The sequence below is a fragment of the Nomascus leucogenys genome, chromosome 6 (assembly GCF_006542625.1).
Source record: "Nomascus leucogenys isolate Asia chromosome 6, Asia_NLE_v1, whole genome shotgun sequence".
Classification (NCBI taxonomy): Eukaryota; Metazoa; Chordata; class Mammalia; order Primates; family Hylobatidae; genus Nomascus; species Nomascus leucogenys.
The window spans coordinates 49,878,692-49,906,162 of NC_044386.1; the positions used below are offsets into that span (position 1 = coordinate 49,878,692).

The following is a 27,471-nucleotide window of genomic DNA, read 5'->3' on the forward strand; positions in this document are numbered from 1 at the left end:
TCTGAGGCAACCGTTTCAGATGAAGTTACTGGAAGGTTTTTATGCAAGAGAAAGCTGGTTGGAACATGGGTGAGGAGGACTGTTATTTTTAGCAGAAAGTTTTGGGGCTTTGGGGTTCCAAAGTTAGGCTTCATTTGTTAGTTCATACATCCTTATCCCAAGACACAAGAGTCCCACTTCTTCTCAACCATTGCCCTTACCTTCGGTCTGGCAGGGTTGTACTTTTAAATGGCGTTGCACATCTGCAGACCACTCAGGCATTGGGCCAGATCTTCAGCCATGTCTGTCTTGGGCTTTAAGGTTGCAAAAATGAAGAAGATATGATGCCTTGAAGTTATATGCTATTTTTGTAAACATTATAGTTTTCTCTCTGCTTAGTTAACTTTAGAGTTAACATGAGAATGAATATGGAAAGTTGAAATATTTCTTTGAATGTATTACGTTCCATTGCCAATCAGTGAATATTTTGAGGGGGCCTTAAATGTCCAAGATACTGTATCATATTGACAGTAGATTATAAGTTGTTGGCCATTAACATTTTGTGTTTTTTATTTACAGAAACTTATTGGAGAAGTGTTTAATATTGTGAGCCAACAGTCTACTGCTCGACCTGGCTGCATTATTGAACTCGATGCAATAACCAACCAAGTAAAAACATGCTTGTGAATTGGTGATATTCGTATACTTTATCCCATGGTGTTTTATGTATATATGATATGTGTCATTCTCATTCTCAGAATAATTTTCTTGTTTGTTATTAAATGCAGACAACTTCTGTTGATTCCCATAGTGAAAATCTACTAATGATTTAGGGATTATTTTTCTCCTTGGGAAACCAAGAACCGTATGTTCTCACTTATAAGTGGGCGCTAAGCTATGTGTATGCAAAGGCATACAGAGCAATATAATGGACTTTGGAGACTCAGAAGGCGGAGGGTGGAAATGGAACTAGAGATTTAAAAAACCACATGTTAGGTACAGTGTACACTACTTGGGTGATGGGTGCACTAAAATCTCAGAATTCACTACTAGTTCATCCATGTAACAAAGAAACCACTTGTACCCCAAAAGCTATTGAAGTAAAAAATTTTAAAAAAGGAATTATTCTTCTCCAGTTGAATTGTGTTTGTAGCAAAGGAAATTCGATTCAGTTAGAGAAACCATGACCTTGATCTTGAAATGCTGAGGGAAAATAACAGTGCAGCTGCATAGAGGGTTGGGTTGTGGTTTCTCATTTTATAGTATTACTCTTTTCAGCGCAGTAGAGGGTAACCTCAGCTTCAGAGTGTTTACCTTGTTAGGCCCCATGTTGGGTACTTTTATGAGGTCCTTTAAAATGCAGATGAAAGTCGGATCCAAGTGGACATATACTTTTTAATCACAGGTCCTTTGTGTAGTCAGTATTCCTCCCTAGCTACTACCTAGGAAAGAAGGAGAACCCTTCTCCCTACAGGGAGATGTAAAACCCATTTTAGCCCTCAGGATATTTGTTTCTTTAGGACTATGTTTATGGTCTGAGGGATGGAACTAACATTCATTCCAAATGTGAAAAGGATTGTTTGGTAAGAAAGCTGCCAATAGTTTTAAACAAGGAAATGAAGAAAGAGCCAACTATAGTTAAAAGCAAGTATAGAGTTACATCATAAATTTTCTTTAGTGTCTTGCACTTTCTGTTGGGAAAAATGTACTCATTTCTGCTAATATAGATAAAATACATCATCTCTTGATAGCAGAACTGGGGCTGCCAGACCCATATTGCTAATACCTCCTGGGAAATGCTTAACTTTTTAATCCCCAGTGCCCCACCTTTCTTCAGATTCAGCTTGTGATTTCTTTTTTCTACTCCATAGGAATGTAGAAGAGTGGGTTGGCTTCCTTCCTATAGATAACTTAATTTTTAATGGATTGGATGTTAAATTCATCCCCTACTTTAGCCTCCTTTGCACTCATTACCATGGGATATTAATATAGTCTGCTGTCACAAAGCAGTCTTTTTACTTCATATTTGCTCAACATTTTTTCCCCTGCTCCTTGTGCCTATTTTTAACACAAGGGCTGGTAAACTGTAAGCAATAATGAATGACAAAGTTTAAAATTCTTTCTAGGTTTGTTCCCAGTGTGTTGTGTGATTTCTATATCCATGAAGACATCAGCCTTCTCTTTACTTTCATCTATTGTTTGTCCCTTGGGGAAATGACCTCCTGGACAATGAATGTGAAGATATTTTTAATGTTTTTACCTAGAGAAACACAAAATACCCTATAACTTTCATAAAATTGTATGGCCCAACCTAATATTATAATCCTTTTATTTCTTTCTATTATGTAAAGAGGCAGGTTTTCCTTTATTCTATAAGGTTATAGACTCCTCATCCAATGCCAAGATAATCATAGCTGCTTCCTTTTCTTGAAATCTCTGGGGGAGCCATCTGATTGATTGTCTTAATACACTTCTAAAATAAGCTTTTGTTTGGATCTAGCCTGTCCTTGAACTTCAGTTCCCGTTAAGGTTCTAAGTAGTCATTCCTGATAGTCTTAAAACATGGTCATGGAGCATAGCAGTTGACAGTGATGTTTCATCCATCCTTGGAGGGGTTCTAGTTAGTTATGTGTAAGTTTAGTTCTCTAGAGATGTATCATCCTGCTGGCTGTTATAGGATCCCTCATAGTTCCCACTAGACAGAGCTATTGGGATGCTTTGAGGAGCTTTCTGGGTTTTGTTTTGTTTTTTGTTCTCCAGTGGAATTGAAAAAACTGCGAGTTGTGTAGTAGTCTAGTGTGTCTCACGTAGTGTACCCGTCCCCAGTCAGTTGTGAATCTCATGCTTTCAGGCTCAAAGTGGTGAAGGTTGCTTAACTGTTCTTTAAATTTGGGTTTTTGTAGCATCTTTTTTTTTTTTTTTTCCTGAGAAGCAAACCTGTTGATTTGTTTCTACTAGAGCTCTTCTATTCTGCTATTGGCTGTGACATCTTTGAAAGTAATTTTTCTCTGACCAGGATAGTTTTAATGATTCTTTTCTGTTGCTTTTTTCTTTCTAATTAGTAAGGTAAAGAATAGAAATTATTAGATATATTTCTTCTGCATTAGCATTGGGGAGGTGACAGATGGGAGATGGGAGACAGGGAATTTCAAAGATAAAACCTCTTCATTTTTTTTTTGTATTTGTAGTGTGGCTCAAATACACAGTTGCTTCATGTGTTTCAAGAAGACTTCATTATAGGCTATAAACCACATAAGGAAGATATGGAGAAAAAGGAAACAGAAATATTTTTTCAGCCATCACAAGGTACTTTAAGAAAATAGTCTGCATTTGTTTACCTTCATGCTAAAAAATGATCTCTAAGCTTTCATTGAGTATGGATCTTCAAAAGTAACCACTCTCATAATTTTTGACAGATACACCAGTTAGTTCTGTCAAAATTGCTTGCTTGTAGATGAAGAGGGCATGTGGGTGAAAATTACATTTTGCAAGACAATTCACTGGTGACATAGACTTTTACTAAGAAATGGTATCTATGAACCTTAATTTGTTTTAAAAAGTAAGTTTCTTCAACTCTATAATTAAATTATTTTGATTGGTAGTTCCATTTGGTATCTTAAAGAAAACAGTTAATTTTATTATAGGTTTTAAAAAATTACCAGTAAATTGCTTCAGACCAATGATGAATATAAGATGTAAGGTATCATGTTGTGTGGGACACTAGAAACCTCATGGAAATAGTGAATGCAAGGTACCATTTCACAGTTTTCCCCTTTGAAGTGTGGTATTTTTTCCTTTTTGTGAAAGTAAGTAGTTTAACCCTTTCAAAAACAAACAATATGATGTTTAGTTTAAACTTTATAACTTAGCTTAAAATGTTCCCTTCAGACGTTAAACTTTTGTTTTTTAAATTGGCAAATAAAATTGTGTGTATATATATAACTTCATAATTATAAAACCAACATGTTCTATTTGAAAAGCCATGTCTTTAAGAATTAAGTGTCTATGGCGAATATTTAGTTTACAAAGGGTTTTCAGATAATTAATCTCATTTGGTTACAAATTGTGAATATCCAGATGGACATACTTAATTTTCTTAGTGTAGTCTTCATCACGAAATTATGTATAGCATCTAAGGAAACTGTTTCTATGTAATTTGTGCAGACAATTTCCTTCGCTTTAGTGGAAAATCAGATTGAGGTCCTGTATTCTAAGAAGCTTAGCTCAAACATCTTTTCACTCGTCAGACTAGTAACTTGTTTTTCTTTCACGTATCTTTCTTCATACACAAAACTTTTCTTATCTCTGTTATTCAGTTAAGTTTTATTTCACTGTCATTATAACAGCAGTACTGCTTTACGGATTTAAAATTTACTTTTCTGTAGTATCTTACCTTTGCCTGGGTTAATCTTTTTAATATGGTTTCCAACAAATGTAGCTGCCATTTATCACGTTATTTCTAACAGGAAAGATATGCCAACTTACCAGAATTCAATGCTTAAAGTTGGTACTTTTCTTTATAATATTTTAATTGATTTGCATTAAAAATTTTCTTTATTTCTCACTTTTGATATTTGTTATGCCACTGCTAAATCAGGCCAAAAGATTTCCTCAATGCTTTCTTGGTTTTCCTTTAGTTTTTGTGTGAAGTTTCTCTTTCTTCCTGATTTTATAGCTGTGTTCTTAAAGGACTTGTGCAGGTTTCTCCTCTTTTCTTCCTCTGCTTTATTTTGTACTTTCTAAGTTTTAATTAAAAGTTGCTCTTTTAGTTAAGAAAATTGCCAAAAATAGACAAAATTATAGTGCATAATTAAATGAACCTCCATATTCCCATAATGTAGGTTAAAGATTTTATCTCGCTTGCTTTGTCTACACAATTTTTCTTTTCCTTTTCCCCCCTGAAATTTTTTTTTTTTTCCGAGACAGAATCTTGCTCTGCTGCCCAGGATGGAGTGCAGTGGCGTCATCTCAGCTTACTGTAACCTCTACCTCCCAGGTTCAAGCAGTTCTCCTGCCTCAGCCTCCTGAGTAGCTGGGATTATAGCTACTCGGCTGTAATCCACCTGGCCAATTTTTTTGTATTATTACTAGAGTCAGAGTTTTACCCCTTTGGCCAGGTTGGTCTTGAACTCCTGACCTTAAGTGATCAGCCTGCCTTGGCTCCCAAAGTGCTGGGATTACAGGTGTGAGCCACTGCGCCTGGCCCCCCTGAAATATTTTAAAGCAAATCCACCTGCAGTGTTGTTTCACTTCCATATGCATTTCTAAAAATAGCTTACTTACATATTTGCTATTATCAAATTGATAAAATAATAAAATTCCTCAGAATTGTGCAATAACTACTCCATATTTCTTCCAGTTGTCTAAAAAATGTTGAGGTTTTTGTTCATTTATGTGTTTTTGTTTGAATCTATATCCAAACAAAGTTTACATATTGTGTTTTCATTGTCTATTTAAAGAGTATTTTAATCTAAAGTGATACCTTATATACACCCTCATTATGCCACTGACTTGTTTTAGAGCAAGTTTTTATTTTTATTTTTACTTTTTATTATACTTTAAGTTCTGGAATACATCATGCAGGTTTGTTACATACGTATACATGTGCCATGGTGGTTTGCTGCACCTATCAACCCATCATCTACATTAGGTATTTCTCCTAATGCTATCGCTCTCTTAGCCCCCCACCCTCCGACAGGCCCTGGTGTGTGATGTTCCCTTCCCTGTGTCTGTGTGTTCTCATTGTTCAACTCCCACTTATGAGTGAGAACATGCAGTGTTTGGTTTTTCTGTTCCTGTGTTAGTTTGCTGAAAATGACGGTTTCCAGCTTCATCCATGTCCCTGCAAAGGACATGAACTCATCCTTTTTTATGGCTGCATAGTATTCCATGGTGTCTATGTGCCACATTTTCTTTATCCAGTCTATCATTGATGGGCATTTGGGTTGGCTCCAAGTCTTTGCTATTGTGAACAGTGCCGCGATAAACATACATGTGCATGTGTCTTTATAGTAGAATGATTTATAATCCTTTGGGTATATACCCAATAATGGGATTGCTGGGTGAAATGGTATTTCTGGTTCTAGATCCTTCAGGAATTGCCACACTGTCTTCCACAATGGTTGAACTAATTTATACTCTCACCAACAGTGTAAAAGCATTCCTATTTCTCCACATCCTCTCCAGCATCTGTTGTTTCCTGGCTTTTTAATGATTGCCATCCTAACTGGCATGAGATGGTATCTCATTGTGGTTTTGATTTGCATTTCTCTAATGACCAGTGATGATGAGCATTTTTTCATATGTTTGTTGGCCGCATAAATGTCTTCTTTTGCGAAGTATCTGTTCATATCCTTTGCCCACTTTTTGATGGGGTTTTTTCTTGTAAATTTGTTTAAGTTGCTTATAGATTCTGGATATTAGCCCTTTGTCAGATGGATAGATTGCAAAAATTTTCTCCCATTCTGTAGGTTGCCTGTTTACTCTGATGGTAGTTTCTTTTGCTGTGCAGAAGCTCTTTAGTTTAATTAGATCCCACTTGTCAATTTTGGCTTTTGTTGCCGTTGTTTTTGGTGTTTTAGTTATGAAGGCTTTGCCCATGCCTATGTCCTGAATGGTATTGCCTAGGTTTTCTTCTAGGGTTTTTATGGTTTTAGGTCTTATGTTTAAGTCTTCAATCCCTCTTGAGTTAATTTTTGTATAAAGTGTAAGAAAGGGGTCCAGTTTCAGTTTTCTGCGTGTGGCAAGCCAGTTTTCCCAGCACCATTTGTTAAATAGGGAATCCTTTCCCCGTTGCTTGTTTTTGTCAGGTTTGTCAAAGATCAGATGGTTGCAGGTGTGTGGTGGTATTTCTGAGGACTCTGTTCTGTTCCATTGTTCTATATATCTGTTTTGGTACCAGTACCATGCTGTTTTTGTTACTGTAGCCTTGTAGTATAGTTTGAAGTCAGGTAGTGTGATGCCTCCAGCTTTGTTCTTTTTGCTTAGGATTGTCTTGGCTATGAGGACTCTTTTTTGGTTCCATAGGAAATTTAAAGTGTTTTTTTCTAATTCTGTGAGGAAAGTCAATGGTAGATTGATGGGGATAGCATTGAATCTATAAATTACTTTGGGCAGTATGGCCATTTTCACGATATTGATTTTTTCCTGTCCATGAGCATGGAATGTTTTTCCATTTGTTTATGTCCTCTCATTTCCTTGAGCAGTGGTTTGCAGTTCTCCTTGAAGAGGTCCTTGTAAGTTGTATTCCTAGGTATTTTATTCTCATTGTAGCAATTGTGAATGGGAGTTCACTCATGATTTGGCTCTCTGTCTGTTATTGGTGTATAGGAATGCTTGTGATTGTTGCACATTGATTTTGTATCCTGAGACTTTGCTGAAGTTGCTTATTAGCTTAAGGAGATTTTGGGCTGAGACGATTGGGTTTTCTAAATATACAATCATGTCATCTGCAAAGAGAGACAATTTGACTTCCTCTCTTCCTATTTGAATACCCTTTATTGCTTTCTCTTGCCTGATTGCCCTGGCCAGAACTTTCAATACCATGTTGAATAGGAATGGTGAGAGAGGGCATCCTTGTCTTGTGCTGGTTTTCAAAGGGAATACTTGCACCTTTTGCCTATTCAGTATGATATTGGCTGTGGGTTTGTCATAAATAGCTCTTATTATTTTGAGATAAGTTTCGTTAATACCTAGTTTATTGAGAGTTTTTAGCATGGGGGGCTGTTGAATTTTATCAAAGGCCTTTTCTGCATCTGTTGAGATAATCATGTGGTTTTTGTCTTTGGTTCTGTTTATATGCTGGATTACATTTATTGATTTGCATATGTTGAACCAGCCTTGCATCCCAGGGATGAAGCCAACTTGATCGTGGTGGATAAGCTTTTTGATGTGCTGATGGATTCGGTTTGCCAGTATTTTATTGAGGATTTTCGCATCGATGTTCATCAGGGATATTGGCCTGAAATGTTCTTTTTTTGTTGTGTCTCTGCCAGGTTTTGGTATCAGGATGATGCTGGCCTCATAAAGTGAGTTAGGGAGGAGTCTCTCTTTTTCTGTTGATTGGAATAGTTTCAGAAGGAATGGTACCAGCTCCTCTTTGTACCTCTGGTAGAATTCAGTTGTGAATCTGTCTGGTCCTGGGCTTTTTTGGTTGATAGGATATTAATTACTGCCTCAATTTCAGAACTTGTTATTGGTCTATTCAGGGTTTTGACTTTTTCCTGGTTTAGTCTTTGAGGGGTGTATGTGTCCAGGAATTTATCCATTTCTTCTAGATTTTCTAGTTTATTTGTGTAGAGGTGTTTATAGTATTCTCTGATGGTAGTGTTTATTTCTGTGGAATCAGTGATGATATCCCCTTTATCATTTTTTATTGTGTCTGTTTGATTCTTTTCTTTTTTTCTTTATTAGTTTGGCTAGTGGTCTATTTTGTTAATCTTTTCAAAAAACCAGCTCCTGGATTCACTGATTATTTGAAGGGTTTTTTGTGTCTCTATCTCCTTCAGTTCTAGAGCAAGTTTTTTTTTTTTTTTTAAAGAAGTTTCTCTGACTACTTACTTGTGATGTCGTTTAAACTTTTTCTTGTCTACTATATTTCCTGTAAAGTGGAAGTTAGCTCTATAGACTTGATTAGATCTAGGTTCAGCATTCTAGGTGATGCCATGTACTTCATATGTATCATACCAGAAAAAAAATATTTGGATATCTCACTTTTAGTCATATTAAGATTCGGAAGATTCAGTTGGTGGTGTCATTATAGTTTGACAGCAGTCTTTATCTCATGGCTTCTTCCATTGAATATTATTGATCTTAAACCAGTTATTAGGGATTGAAAAATTATGATTTTCCAATTTTTTCAGTTCTCATTTATTAGTTGGAAAGCATCTGTAAAGAAAAGCATTCTTTATCAACTAGGGCTGTTGGATTACTTTGAAAAACAGTTCTTTTTGGGAAGGTTAAGTGCTTAGTTCTTTCCATTTAATTGACAGTTTCAGAATGAGGAGTCTGCACGCCGGTTATCTCTAGCTGCTACTGTTGAATTTGTTGTTGTTGTTGGATTTCTTTGTCTTTTAATTATCAATATGAACTCATTTTAAGAAAACTCTTTAATGAACTATAATATACATACAGAGAAGTACTCATATAACTCAACGGATTTTTATGTATGTAGGATATTTCAATCAGTTGCAGTCATTTTTTAAATGCTTACATAGTCCTATATTAGGCTAGTTAAGTACCATTTGAAGTAGGTTCTGTCCTTTTGACATAACCTCATTATTGTAATAGTTTACTGTCTTTCAGGAGCAAGATTTTCCTGGGTTTATCTTGTAGCTGTCCTTTGCAAGAATGGAATCATCCTTCCAAACTGTTTCTTTTTTTAAAATTATTATTATACTTTAAGTTCTGCGATACATGTGCAGAACATGCAGGCTTGTTACTTAGGTTTACACGTGCTGTGGTGGTTTGCTGCACCCATCAACCTGTCATCTATGTTAGGTATTTCTCCTAATGCTGTCCCCTCCCTGGCCCCCCACCCCCCAACAGGCCCTGATGTGTTATGTTCCCCTCCCTGTGTCCGTGTGTTCTCCTTGTTCAACTCCCATTTATGAGTGAGAACATGCGGTGCCAAACTGTTTCTTTTAATGGAAATGGTTAGAGGCCACAATTTTAACTCTAGCAGCGCTCATTACCAATATGTTGTCATTATGAGTTTTAATGATTAAGGAAAACTTTTATTATCCTGCATAGATTTCATTTTCAGTTATGAAAAATATAATTGTCAGCAGGGAAAATTATATATACAAGTAATGTCTTTTTTAAAAAAATGCATGGAATTTCTACAAAATTTCTTCTTTACCCTACCACTGCTCCTTCTAGGATGAATGTTTATTTTATTATTTCTTTTTAATTGCCAGTTTTCTAAATAAGGAGTAAGTGCCCCGGTTGCTCCAGGGGCATCCTGTGAGGCTGGCTTGAGCTTTTGTATGCTCAGCACCCGGCTTCCTTCCCTTCTCTCCTCCTCCCATTCTTCTGCTGCTGCTTTTCTTTCCTTTCCTTTCCTTTCTTTTTTATATACCCTCTTTTGGTATTTGTGTGAACTCATAGTTTGTAATAGGATAAATATGTTTTAACAAATTGTATTCAGTTTTATTCTTTGATGCTCGAAGTGTCCCCTCTTTGACCAGTAGGTATCCTTTCATGTTAGCTTTTGTGTACTTTTGACATAACTTCATTAGTCCTTGATAGCTATCTAACTTTCCGTACAAAAATTATATAAAACTCTTCCTTAAAGTCTTTCTTGCCTTTTCTTCCCAACTTCCATGCATATCAAGAGGTGGTGGTAGCTTTTAAAAAGTGTTGTTTTAACTCCATAAAAACATACTAATTTAAATATCCTTTTCCTTTGAATAATAGGATACCGCCCACCACCATTTTCAGAAAAGTTCTTTCTAGTAGTAATTGAGAAGGACAGCAATAATAACTCTATTCTGCATATGTGGCACCTTCATCTTAAATCTGTACAAGCATGTTTAGGTAAGTAATTACAGTTTTATACAGAGATGATACATAATAAATTCATTTTATAGAATATGCTTTACTTTGGTTAATTCTGTAAAATGAAGTTCCATTAACTGTAAATTGAGTTGCTGAATTATGTCTCTTCTAAACTTTTAATTACAAGGTCATAAATCATTATTGAAACTGGTTAATCCTAAAAACCAGCCTATGGGCACATTAGACATATTGAAAAAAAATAAAAGCTTTGTTTATTTTTTCAGTGAATATTTATTGAGTGTACATTATGACTGTTCTAGATGTCCATTGAACTAATATTATACTTTTTTGTTAATACACATTCCCATCCAATACACTGTACATCATCAGCTTTATCATCATTAAAATAAGCAGAATTGGCTGGGCGTGGTGGCTCACGCCTATAATCCCAGCACTTTGGGAGGCCGAGGTGGGCGGATCACGAGGTCAGGAGATTGAGACCATCCTGGCTAACACGGTGAGACCCTGTCTCTACTAAAAATACAAAAAATTAGCCTGGCTTGGTGGCGGGCCCCTGTAGTCCCAGCTACTCGGGAGGCTGAGGCAGGAGAATGGCGTGAACCCGGGAGGCGGAGGTTGCAGTGAGCTGAGATTGCACCACTGCACTCCAGCCTGGGCGACAGAGCGAGACTCCATCTCAAAAAAAAATAAAATAAAATAAATTGCTGTTTGATAAAATATGATGGAGTGCCTGAGGCTTATAAGCAGAACCGTTTTTGTAGAGCATTAAGAAATACAGGCTGGGCATGGGCATGGTGGCTCATGCCTATAATCCCAGCACTTTGGGAGGCTAGGGCAGGACAATTGCTTGAGCCCAGGAATTCTAGATCAGCCTGGGCAATATAGTGAGACTTCATCTCTCCAAAAATAAAAAATTAGTCAAGTGTGGTGGCATGTGCCTATAGTTGGGAGGCTGAGATGGGAGGATTGCTTGAGCCCTGGAGGCAGAGGCTGCAATGAGCCGAGACTGCACCACCGCACTCCAGCCTAGGTGACAAAGTGAGACCCTTTGTCAATTTTGCCATTTCAAAAAAAGAAATGCAATTGTGATTAAAAAATTACTTCAGCCATTCTTTTGGTGTACACATTTAGATTAATCTCTAAACTAATTGGGAAATCTGTAGTATGAAGCAAAGAAATTGATCATAGATTTTTTTAAAAACAAACTTTTATTTTTTGAGAGATAATTCTTAAAATGAAGAACTGCATGGATAGCCATATCACATTGAATCTGCTTTAAACTGTTAAAATATTTGAGTTGTAAGATTTTATTATGTCTTGTAATTAATTGATTTTATACAACTTTTTATATAACATTTAATACAGTGAAAGAATAATTTGTACTTTTTTGTTCACATGTGTTATAAATTATCACAATTGTAGCAGTTCTAACTGGGCCATGAATTGGCATTAGAAAAGCCAAATTATGTGACAGAACCTTTACCTTCACCTAGTTGAGCCTAATCTTCTTGAGGCACCGGGAATTTAAAAATTCTTTCAAAGCCTTTGGAGTTAATTCTTTGCATTATATGTTGTTTGATAGAAATGCAAGAGAAGGGATCTAAAACAAGTTCATCAGGAAGAGATTCACCCAGCAGAGAAATGTAGTAATTTCTAGAATTGGGCACAGAAATGGGAGTGGCTGTGAAGAGATTTATAGAGGTAGTAACAGGTCCTTGTGGGAGGACAGGAACCATGTGATTTTGTTTGTCCCCACTGCTTGTGAAGCGTGTGTCTCACTAAAGCGAGGGCTAGAGTTGAGTTGCTTGCCTACACTATTTGTGACAGCAGTAGGTCACAGACAATGAGATTACAGTAGAGGCAAATAATGTACTCTTTTTAGCTGTGATAGAAAGCATCTATGTTTTTGTTCTAATCTTTGCTGCAGATTTAACAGTGTATCCTGCCATTCACATTTAACGCTTGAATTTGCCGCAGTAGTGAAGATCCTGTTAGAGGATAAATGATGGGTTTAAATTTTGTTAGAGAGGGAAACATGTTGAGTACCTTCTGGGTGCCAGGCACTGAGATTGGTGCTTTATATATGTGAGACAGATATTATCCCCAGTTTACTAATGGAGTAAGGGTAAGTAACTTGACCAAGTCCCGTTGTATAGTCACAGAACTAAGTTTCAAAATCAGGCCTTGTTGACTCTAAAGTCTTTGCTTTTTTTTTCTGCTCTTATTTTCTTTCTTAGCATGAGATATATGTTAGAAAATAGCGTGATTTACAGGAAGAGAAATGATGTAGTTTAACCTTAGTTAGCTGGTGAGAAAGTAGCCAGAGATGATGGTGAAGTGCCTGGCCTAAGGAAACACGTCTCATTAGTGATAGAGCCAGGAGTGGGACTCCTGTCTTCTGACTACGGAACCAAGTTTGTAGTCTTATTTCATTTTACAAAAAAAGTTTTCATATTTCTTACTTAGTGGTCTGACATTATAAGATAGATTAACATGTTTAACAGAAACAAAAGAGGATTGATTATTATTTATTGGATATTCTGGTGCTCTTTGAGACGTACAAGGCAGTAACAACACATCATCCCTGCCTTTAGTGAATTTGTAGTCCAATTGGGAGAGACAGATACACAAATAAATAAATAAAATAAATAAAATATAGAGTATCTCTTATATGTCATGGAAGAACAGATAACTGAATCTTAGAGATTTACACTCACTGGAAGGTCTTTGGAAGATCAAGTCAATATGGCTTACAAAGGCTGTCAACTAATACTATCTTAAATTTTCTTAGAACTTTTAGTTTTTGTGTTTATTCTTGAAATCATTCTCTGATTTGAATACTTGATAGGAGGCTGCTAGTCTAATGTCTTCTTTCCCCCTAGCTAATTACATGGCCTCAGGAAAATCACTAAGCTCTCTGAGTTTAAATTTCTTAATCTAAAAGTGAGGCAGTATATTGTTATTTCTTAAAGTTTGGTTCATGATCCATCTATTTCAAAAACACCTGGGCTGCTTTACTGGGATCTACCCCATATCATCTAAATCAGTGTCTCTGTGGTTAGGCCTGGGAATTTGCATGTTAACAAATTCCTCAAGCTTTTAATGTGTTTTAAAGGTTGTAAGCACTGGACTGTATAAGGGGTTTCTTTTAGCCTTTACATGTTGTGATTCTTCCCTGTCAGTCTCGCATGATGGAGTTGGTGCTAAGACAGAGTAAAATTGTAAAAAAAAAAAAAAAAAAAAAAAAAAATTTAAGCTTATCAGGGTAACTAAGCAAAAGTTTGAAAATTGACCTTGTCTCCAAAGTAACTTTTTAAAAAAATTTTATTGATGCGTAATAATTATACATATTTGTGGGGTACCTGTGATATTTTTATACATGCATAGAATATGTACTGATCATATCAGGGTATTTAGGATATTCATTACCTTGAAATTTATTGTTTCTTCAGGTTGGGAACATTTCAAATCTTCATTTCTAGCTCTTTTGAAATATATATTGTTGTTAACTGTAGTCATTCTACTGTGCTATCAAACAATAGAACTTATTTCTTCTACCTTCATGTTTGTACCTATTAAACAGTCTCTTCACCCACCCCACAACCCTTCCCATTCTCTGGTATCTATTATGCTATTATCTACCTCCATGAGATCCACTTTCTTAGCTCTCACATATGAGTGAGAGAACAGGGGATATTTGTATTTCTGTGCCTGGCTTATTTCATAACATAGTGACCTGAAGTTTCCAACTGTGTTGCTGCAAAGGATTTCATTCTTGTTTATAGCTGAATAGTATTCCATTGTGTATATATACAACATTTTCTTTATCCATTTATTCATTGATGGATACTTAGGTTGATTTTATGTCTTGGCTGTTGTGAATAGTGCTACAGTAAATGTGGGGGTGCAGTTATACCTTTGATATACTGATTTCCTTTCCTTTGGGTAAACACCTAGTAGTGAGATTGCTGAGTCATATGGTCATTCTGTTTTAAAAAGAGTTCTCTTTTCTCTGTATCCTCACCTCCAAAATACTTTTAAGAAGCTATGTTTCTTAAATAATAACAAAGTAATATTCTAGTTCCTATTTATAGTAATGATATACATGCATTTTGTAATTTTATAATTTATTTTTAAAGCTAAAGCTTCAGAAGGGGCTTCCTCTGAGAGTCTACTTTCAGTCCCTGGACAGAAGAATGTAGATTCTTCTCCAGAAACCTCTCCTAGTGTGAGCCCCATGCCACATTCTTCGTCAATTGCCAATCTTCAAACTGCCAGTAAACTTATTCTGAGTTCTAGACTGGTGTATAGCCAACCGCTTGATCTCCCAGAATCAGTTGAAGTAATAAGAGCAACACCTTCAGCAGGTAAGGTCACTTTAAGACTGGGCAGTGGTAGCTCAGAGTGATAAAATGTATGAACTCTTTAGTGAATAAAATAGATGAACTCTTCTGAAATATGTGCTATGTTGACATTAAAATAAAGATTTATTTTCTATTAATGATATGTCTAGATGTTTAGAAACATGTCTTTATTAGAAATAATTTCCTGGCTGGGTGCGGTGGCTCACTTCTGTAATCCCAGCACTCTGGGAGGCTGAGGTGGTTGGATCACTTGAGGTCAGTAGTTCGAGACCACCCTGGCTAACATGGTGAAACCCTGTCTGTACTAAAAATACAAAAATTACAAGCACGTGCCTGTAATCCCAGCTACTTGGGTAGCTGAGGCAGGAGAATTGCTTGCTCGAGAGGTGGAGGCGGCAGTGAGCTGACATCACAGTGCTGCATTCCAGCCTGGGCGGGTGACACAGTGAGGCCCCATACACACACACACACACACAATTGCCTGCGATAAATGTAATCAGCTTGACAAAAAATAGTGTAATTTTTTTTTTTTTTTTTAAAGACAGAGTCTCGCTCTGTCGCCCAGGCTAGAGTGCAGTGGTGCTATCTCGGCTCACTTCAAGCTCCACCTCCCGGGTTCACACCCATTCTCCTGCCTCAGCCTCCTGAATAGCTGGGACTACAGGCGCCCACCACCATGCCCAGCTAATTTTTTTTGTATTTTTAGTAGAGATGGGGTTTCACCGTGTTAGCCAGGATGGTCTTGATCTCCTGACCGCGTGAGCCACCCACTTTGGCCTCCCAAAGTGCTGGGATTACGGGTGTGAGCCACCACACCCGGCCAAAATAGTGAAATTTTTTTTTTTTTGAGACGGAGTTTCGCTCTGTCACCCAGGCTGGAGTGCAGTGGTGCTATCTTGGCTCACTGCAAGCTTCGCCTCCCAGGTTCACGCCATTCTCCTGCCTCAGCCTCCTGAGTAGCTGGGACTACAGGCGCCCACCATCACGCCTGGCTAATTTTTTGTATTTTTAGTAGAGACAGGGTTTCACCGTGTTAGCCAGGATGGTCTCTATCTCCTGACCTCGTGATCCGCCCACCTTGGCCTCCCAAAGTGCTGGGATTACAGGCGTGAGCCCCTGCGCCCGGCCAATAGTGAAAATATTTTAATGTGAGATGTCTTGCCTATACTTTGGAATATAATGATAGTAAAATTTTGAAGAACAAATACATTCATTTGTAAACCACTGAGGCTTTTTTAAAAATTTAAGACTTTTCATTCACATTGTGGTAATCGCGTCTCACTTTTATTACGAATGTTTGCACAAGAGTTGGCAGATACTCTGAGGAAAAATGTAGGATAAAAGACTATAGTTTGGGTGGTCTGGAATGATAGTGACTTTAGCAAGGTAGATATTTGGAGGGCAAGTCTGGCAGCTGTGTTTAAAGTGATCTACTTGTAGAATTTTAATTGGGGAGTTTCTAGAATGGTGTTTTTGGGAAACCAAAATTGGAGGTTCAGGGCTGCTAAAATTACTGGTGAATGATATTCAGTATGGGTGTTTTCTTATTCATCCCTAAGACAGGTTTGCATTCACAGTTGGAAAGATCATATTGAGAAGAGTGTACTCTGGGCTTTTGTGGCTGGTGCAGATCTAGGCCAGCTTGTTAATCTTTCAATATATTTGAAAGATTTGGATTATACTCAAATAAGTTTATTGGAGTTCATGATAATAAATTATATTATATAATTTATATATATAATTATATAATTAAATTACAGACACCTTATAAAATGTCTTATTTGACAATAATAATCTAGGGGAAACAGTAACTGATCCCAATTGTTTAGATGGAACAGGCTCAGATGATTAAGTAGCTTTCCCACTGTTAATGAAATTATTGATGGGTTGAAACTCAAATCCAGATCTTCTGACCTCAGATCTTAATCTCTATATCCCCTTGTCTTACAGTTGACAACAGATGTGTATTGTTAGTCTTTGGCAGTCAGGAATAGATAAGAGGGTTCTGGTTCAGTGCTAAGAGACGATGAATTAAACTTGGTAAAATGGGTAAGATCTATTGTTCTGTTTTGCTGTCTGAAACAAAATTTGATGTACCACCTGGGGTCTGGATTATTTAAGGGAAGGTTAGGGGCATTTGAAAGGCAAATTGTAAAGCTCAGTTAAGTATTCATGATGAAAATGATTAAATATATAGTATGAAAGTCTAAGGAGGCATGTTGTGAAGGTAAATATAAATAATAGAAACACATTAAGGGCTGACTTGTTTCAGTGCTTTTGAGTTTTATTTTAATTAAATGGTTGCCTCATTTAAACTTAATTACTTAAAAACAAATTAAGTGATTATTATTGCATACCTTGATTTCACTGATGGGCTCTTCAAGACCTTTATAGATATGTTGGCCAATGGACATTTAGTGGGATACTAGTTAAGAGGAAGACTGCAGAGATATTCTGAAGAAGCTCATAGTGACTTTGAATTGATCACATTCCAGAATTTGATTACTACCATATTATTTTGTGGCTTTATTATTATTATAACTAACTATTTGCTTTTTCTTTTTTAAGGCCATCTGAGTTCTTCTTCAATTTATCCAGTGTGCCTTGCACCTTATTTAGTGGTTACAACTTGTTCTGACAATAAAGTACGCTTCTGGAAATGTTGTATGGAAGCCAACCCAGAGTGTAATAAAAGTGATGAGAAAGAAATTTATCATTGGAAGAGATGGCCTTTGATGAATGATGAAGGAGAAGATAATAGCAGTACAGTGAGCATTGTGGGAAGACCAGTTGCTGTTAGCTGTTCATACACAGGTCGCCTTGCAGTGGCTTATAAACAACCTATCCACCATAATGGTTTTGTTTCTAAAGAATTTTCCATGCATGTTTGTATATTTGAATGTGAATCTACAGGAGGATCAGAGTGGGTTTTAGAACAAACAATTCATCTTGATGATTTGGTTAAGGTTGGGAGTGTACTTGATTCAAGGGTCAGCGTCGACAGTAATCTGTTTGTATATAGCAAGTCAGATGCACTCTTGAGCAAGGATAGATATCTTATTCCGAATATCAAACATTTAGTACATTTGGACTGGGTATCAAAAGAAGATGGCTCCCACATTCTTACAGTGGGGGTCGGTGCGAATATCTTCATGTATGGAAGGCTTTCAGGAATTGTGACTGAGCAAACCAACAGTAAGGATGGAGTAGCTGTCATTACTTTACCACTAGGTGGTAGTATCAAGCAAGGAGTTAGGTCAAGATGGGTTCTTCTTAGATCTATAGACTTGGTATCTTCTGTTGATGGTACTCCTTCACTGCCTGTTTCTCTCTCTTGGGTAAGAGATGGGATATTGGTGGTAGGAATGGATTGTGAAATGCATGTATATGCACAGTGGAAGCATGCTGTCAAATTTGGAGACACTGAAGCTGATAGTCCTAATGCAGAAGAGGCAGCAATGCAAGATCATTCGACCTTTAAATCTAATATGCTGGCAAGAAAAAGTATTGTTGAAGGAACAGCTATTTCTGATGATGTTTTTTGTTCACCAACTGTAATTCAAGATGGTGGCTTATTTGAGGCTGCACATGTACTTTCCCCTACTCTTCCACAATATCATCCAACTCAGCTGTTAGAATTGATGGATTTAGGGAAAGTGCGAAGGGCTAAAGCCATTCTCTCTCATTTAGTAAAATGTATTGCAGGTGAAGTAGCAATAGTTAGAGATGCTGATGCTGGAGAAGGAACTAAGCGACATCTCTCTCGAACTATTAGTGTAAGTGGCAGTACAGCAAAGGAAACAGTCACCGTAGGAAAAGATGGTACTCGAGATTATACTGAGATAGATTCTATCCCTCCACTACCACTATATGCATTACTTGCTGCAGATCAAGATACATCCTACAGAATTTCAGAAGAAAGTACAAAGATACCACAGAGCTATGAAGATCAGACAGTAAGTCAACCAGAGGATCAGTATTCAGAGCTGTTTCAAATCCAGGATATAACAACAGATGATATTGATTTAGAGCCTGAAAAGAGAGAAAACAAATCAAAAGTAATAAATCTTTCTCAATATGGACCAGCTTACTTTGGCCAAGAACATGCAAGGGTACTTTCAAGTCATCTTATGCACTCAAGTCTACCAGGCCTTACCCGTTTGGAGCAGATGTTCCTTGTAGCTTTGGCTGATACAGTGGCTACTACCAGTACTGAGCTTGATGAAAGCAGAGATAAGAGTTGCTCAGGTAAATATTCTCACTAAAAATTTATAAAGTTGTACCTAATAGAAATATTTGTATTATCTGTATACTGACTCATTTATTGAATTGCAGTCTCAACTTTCAAACTTTGCAGGGAAAAGACCTCCTTAATAGGCAATTACTATTATGTAATATGCTCAGTTAGAAAAGACGGTTGAGGCCGGCATATGAATGCATGGATTTGTGAGATCCATGTGCATTCTCTCATGAGTTTTTACACTGAAACCTTTGTGTCATTTTGGATTTATAATCTTGTTTTTTTGTGTGTGTTTGGGTGGGTTTTTTGTTTGTCTGTTTTTTTGAGACAGGTTCTTGCTCTGTTGCCCAGGCTGGAGTTGAGTGGTGCAGTCACAGGTCACTGTAGCCTTAACCTCTCAGGTTCAAGTAATCTTCCCATCTCAGCCTCCTGAATAGCTGGGACCGCAGGTGTGCACCACCATGGGGCCCAGCTAATTTCTTTTTATTTTTTTGTAGGGACTAGGTCTCCTTACGTTGCCCCGGCTAGTCTCGAACTCCTGAGCTCAAGCAGTCCTCCTGCCTTGGCCTCCCACAGTGCTGGGATTATAGGTATGAGTCACCATGGACTGGCCAAGTTTCTTGTTTTTTAAAACAGATTGATCCCTGTGATTTTTTCTTTGATAATAACAGCCCATTTGTTAATGTTACTATGGAATCATGAGGCTTATTGGGACCTCATGGGCTCAACTTGTTGGTCTTCCCATTTCTAGCCATAAACAACTTTTTACAACTACCTAATTTTCTCCAAAAAGTCTCTTCAGAGAGGTTGCCATACAGTTAATGTCATACGTATTTTGCCTAATTTGTTCTGTAACTAGAAAATTTTTGGCTGCTTCCTGGAACTAGATTCCATTCTCTTTTATGCACATAGTTCAGGGTAATGGTGTTGATTGTAAATAATGGCATTGGCAAAGGAAACTGAAAATTAATGATCAAAATTTCATTAATTCAATAAATATTTTGGAGGAGTGAAAAATTGCTGTTTCAGGCACTTTCTTTATTATATTTAATTATCACAGTCTTCTAGCAGATAGCTATTATTACGTTTAACTTTGTAGATGAAGACACTGATCCTTAAGAAATTAAGGGACTCATCTGAGATCACATAGGCATTAAGGAGTAGAAGTGGGGTTCATATGTGGATAAATTGTTGACTCAAAGCCTGTACCCTTTTAACTATTTCATAATTTCCAGATTTGTGGGGGAAAGGCAGCTGGAAAATATCTCTTCATATAGATTTACATCCTTATAGTATATTCCCCAAAGTTTTCTTCTCTGCAGGTTAAAATAGCTAGAGACCTTCTAGGGTTTTGCCTATGACTTATTTTCTCACTATTAATTGGAAAAGAAAAATCTTAACCATTATGAGGTTGTATGCAGTTGAGTGAAATTCTTCCCAGAACAACCTTAAGCTTGTGTTGTGTTTAATATATATTAGTTTTTACTGTGGGATATTAAAAAAGTAGGCATAGCATAATTTGTAAAAAATAGTTTATACTTTCTAATACAAAACTGTATCATTGGCTAAGCAATATAGAAATAGTGTATCCTGGACACAGTGGACATTCATGAGGTAATAAGGCAGGAATGAATGTCTCCATTTCACAGGTGGGAAACTGAAGCTCAGAGATTAAATGAGTTACACATCTCAGTAAATGGATTCTAAGTAAATGAGTTCTTCCATTTGTTCAGGTGAGACAACTTACAGTCATTCTTTTTTTTTTTTTTTTTTTTTTTTTTTTTTTTTTTTTTGAGACGGAGTCTCTCTGTGTCACCCAGGCTGGAGTGCAGTGGCGCAATCTCGGCTCACTGCAAGCTCAGCCTCCCGGGTTCACGCCGTTCTCCTGCCTCAGCCTCTCCGAGTAGCTGGGACTACAGGCGCCCGCCACCACGCCCGGCTAATTTTTTGTATTTTTTAGTAGGACAGGGTTTTACCGTGGTCTCGATCTCCTGACCTCGTGATCCGCCCACCTCGGCCTCCCAAAGTGCTGGGATTACAAGTGTGAGCCACCGCGCCTGGCTACAGTCATTCTTGACTCTGCTTTCTCTCATACCCCATATCCAGTTCATTGGCAAATGCTATCAGTTCTATTAATATCCAGAATCCAATAATCAATTCTAATTACCTCTGCAGTTACTACTCTGGTCCAAGTCCCTGTCATCTCCTAACTGCTTTATTCTTTTTACCTCCATCTGTTCTTTCTTAGGAACGAGTGATTCTTTTAAAACCAAATCACATTAAATCTCTCCTTTGCTCAACATGTACAGGTGCCTTCCTGTCTCACTTTAGAATAAAAGTTAAGAGCCTTACAGTGGCCTAAAAGGCCCCACACGATCTGTGCTCATTTCTGCTCTATTAGAATGCTCTTCTTCCAGATTGATGCATGGCTCATTCCTTTACTTCCTCAAATTGCTGCTGGCATGTCATCTTATTGGAGAGTTCTTTCCTGGCCACACTGTATGAAATAGAACTCTCTTACTCCAGCATTCCCTGTCTCTCAGTCCCGCTTTATTTCCCTTCATAGCATTAATTTCCACGTATTATTTGTTTATTGCTTGTCTCTACCTCCTAAAATATGATCCCCAAAAGAGTAGGGACTTTGCCTTATTCACTGCTGAATTCCCAGTATCTGAAGAGTTCCTCATACGTAATAGATGCTTGATTTGTTGAATGAATAAACGGACGAATGAGCATGGTGGCTCACACCTGTAATGGCAGCACTTTGGGAGGTTAAGGTGGGAGGATTGCTTGAGGCCAGGACTTTTAGACCATCTTGGGCAACATAGTGAGATCTCATGTCTATAAATAAATAAATATATAGATATTAGGTTGGTGCAAAAGTAATGGCAAAACTACAAATACTTTTGCACCAACCTAATGGCTATCTATCTAGCCAAATAAATAGATAGATGGATTGATATAGGTAATGGGAAGCAGAGCTGGGGCTTGATCTTTGGCAATTTAAAAGTTTTATTTTTCTGGAAAATATTATTTGATTCTATAATCATTGAGTACTTCCGAAGTGTCAGTTATTGGGCTAGGTGCTGTCAGTATTTTTGCTTTGCTTTTATCCAGCAGTGGCTATAGTTTTGGTTACACTTGCCACACCTTCATACTTCGACTAAGTGGAATTAATTTGTATAAATAAATTGGTAGAATCAAGGTGAAGGTTCAACCTAACCATGTAACACTAACTAGTCTGGGGATTCAAATTTTAAATCTTTGATAGTACCATATTTCAGTTAATTTAACCAAGGTAGAAAATATTACCTGTTTAAATATGTAACAAATGATTTCACATTAGTTATGTAATTTCCATTATATCTCATCGGAATTCATGTAGAAAATATTAAAAGTTGTACCTAACTTACTATAGTTAATATTTTTTTATTGGATTTCAAGATGTCTTTCATTTATTATGAGTCAATATAAATGCTCTTGTTATCTATTCTAATAGTTAATTGTATTTCTCCAAATCATTTTTCTTTTAAGAGTTTTAGTAGTCACATATGTTTTTTTGTAAAGATAATTTTTTGTAAAGACGTTAAAGTGTTCAGGAAGGAATACACTAAAAATGTCTTATGTATTTTATATAAATTATGCCTAAGTTTAGTGTTTGTTTTATAGTTTATCAGTTTGTGGCCTCTTGCATTCTTTTTTCCTTAAACATATTTCCTGTTTAAATTACAGGAAGAGATACATTAGATGAGTGTGGTTTGAGATACTTGTTAGCTATGCGCCTACACACTTGCCTTTTGACATCGCTGCCTCCTTTATACCGAGTGCAGCTACTTCATCAAGGTAATTCACTCACTGTTTGAAGCTTTGCACAATTTTTACTTAATATCAGAGCGATGGGGTGTATCATGTTTGTGTGTAAACATTAGGTAAGTCATTATGTGCACACCTATCACTGGCCTTAAGATCTTTCTGTCACATAGTACCCACTTAACCATTTTTCTATGTATCCTTCAGCCCTATTCTGTGACTTTTGCTCATCTAACTAAATTTTTTAGAATTTATTTACTAAAGTAGTAGCTTAGGGGGTAAATGTGGTATGCCTGAGGTTGTAACCCGAAGTGGCTGTCTGCAGAGCAGTCCTGAATATCTTGATGTCTTTTCTTTGAAAAGTTATGTAAACTTTGCTCTGTGATGTGTTTTTATATTTACTTTAATGTAAGCATTATGTTCTAGTTATTTGCCAGCAAGTAAAGTTGATGATTCAGGAAGATCTGCCATATTGATAACAGCGGATTTGCGTACCTCAAGCATACTGCCACACCTGATTTGAGACATAAGGATTTATATCAGCCTTCTTATTACAGATTAAAAAATTGGAGCTATAGAATTAAAAGTGACCTGCCCAAGATACAGGACTATTTATTAGAACAGTTGGAGTTCGAATCCCAGTCCAGAGCTCATTTCAGTGGACTATATTTCTTTTGAAACCAACATCTTGGAAAGAGTCCCATAATATATGTCTTAGTATTATAGAACCTACAATACTAGGCTTGATAGACTGTTATTCTTACCCATGGCACTTACCCTTTAACCTATGAATGTTCTTTGAAAACATAACTATAAATAGCTATCTGAGATTCTGTGCCTAAACTATATTTCATCTGCCCAATCCTTTGTTTTTGAAATAGATTTTGCTGAGGTTTTTTTTCTATTTGAATTATCACTCTAATGAATAACCTTGTAACTTGGCATGTAAATATTTGCATTCCTGATTATTTCCTCATGCTAGTTTTCTAGCAGTGGAATTACTGAATCAAAAGGCATGAAAATTCTTCAGTCTTGATAAGTATCACCAAAATGCCCTTCAGAAATACTGTGCTCATTCACATTCCCAGAAGTTTGTATACACTTACTATGTACCCACAAAAATTGAAAACAAAAAATTATAAAAAATATAAAAAAGAAGTTTGATGATGCCAAATCTCAACCCATTGCCCACATTTGATATTAAATTTTAAGCAATCTATGACATTTGGATAGATTTTTAAAATGGTATCTCCGCATTCTCTTAAATTTTAGTTTTGGGTGATAGTCAAGTGGTATTGAATCAATTAATGACAATTTTGTACATTTCCTAGGGCAGTCTGAAACACTTCAAATTTCTAAAGCTTTGTCAAATTCCGTTTTCCCTTTAACTACAGTTAAAACATTGGCGATGAGAAGTGACTGGTGTTGTAGGTGATGGTCCTGGGAGCAGTTTTCAGGGAAAAGTTAAGTAGCCAGTACATAGATAGAAAAGCTGAGAAGAGCAGAGGTAAACTGCAGAGAATAGCCTGCCATTGGTAGGTAAATAAAAAGAAGTGCCTGTTGGTGCCCCTGTTCTTTTTCTTCCCTAATAACTTTTTTCACCTCTGCAGGTTTTCAAGTACATTCACTGCTCTTAATCTTGCTTTCTGAACCTAATTCTTCTGACATGTCTGTGTGTGTTTTTGTTTCTTCTTATACCAAAATTTTAATTAATTTAAGGACATAGAATGTAATATGCTATGTATTGTCATTTTATATTATAAATTTTATATCAGCAAAATTATGCATTTTGTGTTGCTGTATATTAGTTTCTAAAGCAGAATATCAATTATTTGATACAGTAATTCTCTCATAGCAGACAGAGATTTAAATAGTGAAAAAATTAGTCTGCCTTTCAGGTTATAAAAAACTAAATTGATTTTATTAATTTTTTTCTGGTGTTTTCCCCTAAATTTATAGTGGCAGCCAAGACATGTTGCATTAATTTTGTGGTATGATTACAAACACAGTTGTTATATGAGTGTTGGCAATGGGAAATTTAAAAGAGTTAAGATTGTTATTCAAAATAATCATAATAGTTTTTATTTTATACTTCTAAAGAAATTATAGTGAAGCAGTAATTATTAGAAAAGCTTTAAACTATGTACAAAATTTATATAGTAGTTGATAATGAAAAAAATTATGTGTAACAATATTGATACTTAATAGCATTGAGAGGCCTGTGTTGTAATGTGACTTTCATTGACCTCAGACATTTCTTTGTTTCTAAAATGAGTTCATACAGATGGCTACTTGGACTAGTTTGGCTTCTTTCCAAGGCTTCCCAGGTTCTTCCCAGCATTCCCATTATTGATTACCATTCTGTGTGCTTCACATTCATTATGTTTCGTTTTTACCTGCTGTAAGTCGAATATCAGTAAGAGTGTTATCAGTAATTGAACGGTTGATAAATCCATTAGTACTTAAAAGTCTAATAGCGTCAGTAAAGATTTTGTTGCCTCTACAAACAGCCTAGATCCCTGTCAGTTTTTTCCCAGGGAAAAAAAAAACAACAAACCCAAAACAAAAAACAATGTTCACCAAAAAGCATCAGTATTAGGCAGCTGTAAACTTTTAACTGAAGGCACTAAAAGCAGAGGAATGTACATCATGATTGTAACTTATCCTTATTATTTTCCGGAACTCTTATGAAGTTTAGAGCTTGCTTTGAAGTGATATTTAGCTCCGTGGCGAGAGAGAAGAGTGTGGTAGTGGCACTAGAATTGACATCTAGGCCTGTGAGCCAAGTGCTTTTGACTTGAACGAAGCTTTCACCACACTTTCCTTCCCCTGGGCTCTTGCGGGGGACAATACACCTTGTGTCCTCTTGGGCGGGCTGGATTCACAGGTCCTGGTGACAGAGAAACCTGGAATCAGGCCTGGGCCCTGCACTCTTAGTTATATGAGCTTGGGCAGCTCTTATGACCTCTTGATAAATTTGGTGTGCCATACATGTGAATGGCCTGATATTCAAATATTTTTCTTTCTAATGATTAAGTTTTAGTGTCCCTATTTTTGTAGGGGAAACGAAAACAAATGTTTGGGGAAAAAGAGATTTGGATTTTATGTATCACGTTATTGATCTTGTATTCAGAAACTTTTATAGTATAAAGTCCTGAATGATGACAGACTGCCTTTCATTCTTTGTTTCTGCTTCAGAATTCTTTCCAAAATGAATGCGTATGTGACTGCATGAAAAATTGTTTTTCTTCTTATTTGATACAGTTGTGAAGGTTATTATTTTATATTTCCAATTTAGGTGTCTCTACATGCCATTTTGCCTGGGCTTTTCATTCTGAGGCTGAAGAAGAACTGATTAATATGATTCCAGCAATTCAGAGAGGGGACCCCCAGTGGTCTGAATTAAGAGCTATGGGAATAGGGTGGTGGGTGAGGAACATTAACACGCTTCGACGATGCATTGAAAAGGTAACTTTTCTTTAGTGGATTTTGAGTTATATTAAAAAAACCTTTTCCTAAAGAAAAAAAGATATTATCTCCCAAAAAACCTGTAGTGGGAAATTAGTTTGTCTATCTTGAGGTCTTAAGAATTTTTTTTTTTTTTTTGGAGATGGAATTTTGCTCTTGTTGCCTAGTCTGGAGTACAATGGTGTGATCTTGGCTCACTGTAACCTCTGCCTCCTGGGTTGAAGCGATTTTCCTGCCTCAGCCTCCTGAGTAACTGGGACTACAGGCGTGCACCACCACACTCAGCTAATTTTTGTATTTTTAGTAGAGACAGGGTTTCACCATGTTGGCCAGGATGGTCTCAAATCCCTGACCTCAGGCGATCTGCCCTCCTCGGCCTCCCGAATGGCTGGGATTACAGGCATGAGCCACCGCGCCTGGCGAGACTTTTTTAAATAAAGTTTTTTGGAGATTACAAAAACTTGACCTTTTTAAGACGTCCATGCAGTATGATATTGTGTCTTTCTATATAGGCTGAATTTATAATATATCCGTGGAATAATAATATTTTCTGTTATTAGTTGAAGTGGGCCCTGGTTTAAGAAAATGGAAAAATCTAACTTTAGAAAGTAAACTTGAGTTCTTATTTGTTATTTACATTACATTAAAAAACTCTTTTTATATAAAGGACTCTGCATCACTAGTTTAATAAGTAGCAAACGTTCTTTGCACACTTGAAGTCTCATTGGATAAAAACAGTTTTGATTTGTATGTACTTGAAGAACATATCTGTGGCAACAAGTGAAATGGCTATAAAAGTTTTTAAGGCAGATTTTTGGAGTCAGTTTTCTGGTAGATTCCTTTTAGGAAAAAAAATTCAGTTCAGCTCTCTACCAGGTTTGGTGCCAGTTGCTTTTCATAAATAATTCCATGTTATGTTCTAATCAACCCCATGTCATCATCTCCATTTTACACATGATGGAACTAAGATTCAGAGAGGATGGGTAACAAGCCCAAACTCCAGTCATTTATAAATGTTAGATTTAGCTTGTGCCCTTTCTACTTTAGCAGGATTAGGAAAGTGGAATTCTCATTCATAGTTTCCTTTTAGTC

General features: G+C 36.7%; 1 protein-coding gene across 4 annotated transcripts in view; it reads left to right on the plus strand.

Moving 5' to 3' along the window:
- Nucleotides 1-27,471, plus strand: part of DMXL2 (Dmx like 2) — a 171,024-nt gene that overhangs the window by 100,502 nt on the left and 43,051 nt on the right. For all 4 annotated transcript variants that reach the window (XM_004088236.3, XM_030814091.1, XM_003266928.4 and 1 more), the window contains exons 14-20: nucleotides 559-648; nucleotides 3,168-3,285; nucleotides 10,396-10,515; nucleotides 14,637-14,864; nucleotides 17,430-19,109; nucleotides 22,834-22,944; nucleotides 26,210-26,379. In XM_004088236.3, coding sequence (XP_004088284.1) covers nucleotides 559-648; nucleotides 3,168-3,285; nucleotides 10,396-10,515; nucleotides 14,637-14,864; nucleotides 17,430-19,109; nucleotides 22,834-22,944; nucleotides 26,210-26,379 — 2,517 coding nt within the window. The remainder of the gene's footprint in view (nucleotides 1-558; nucleotides 649-3,167; nucleotides 3,286-10,395; nucleotides 10,516-14,636; nucleotides 14,865-17,429; nucleotides 19,110-22,833; nucleotides 22,945-26,209; nucleotides 26,380-27,471) is intronic.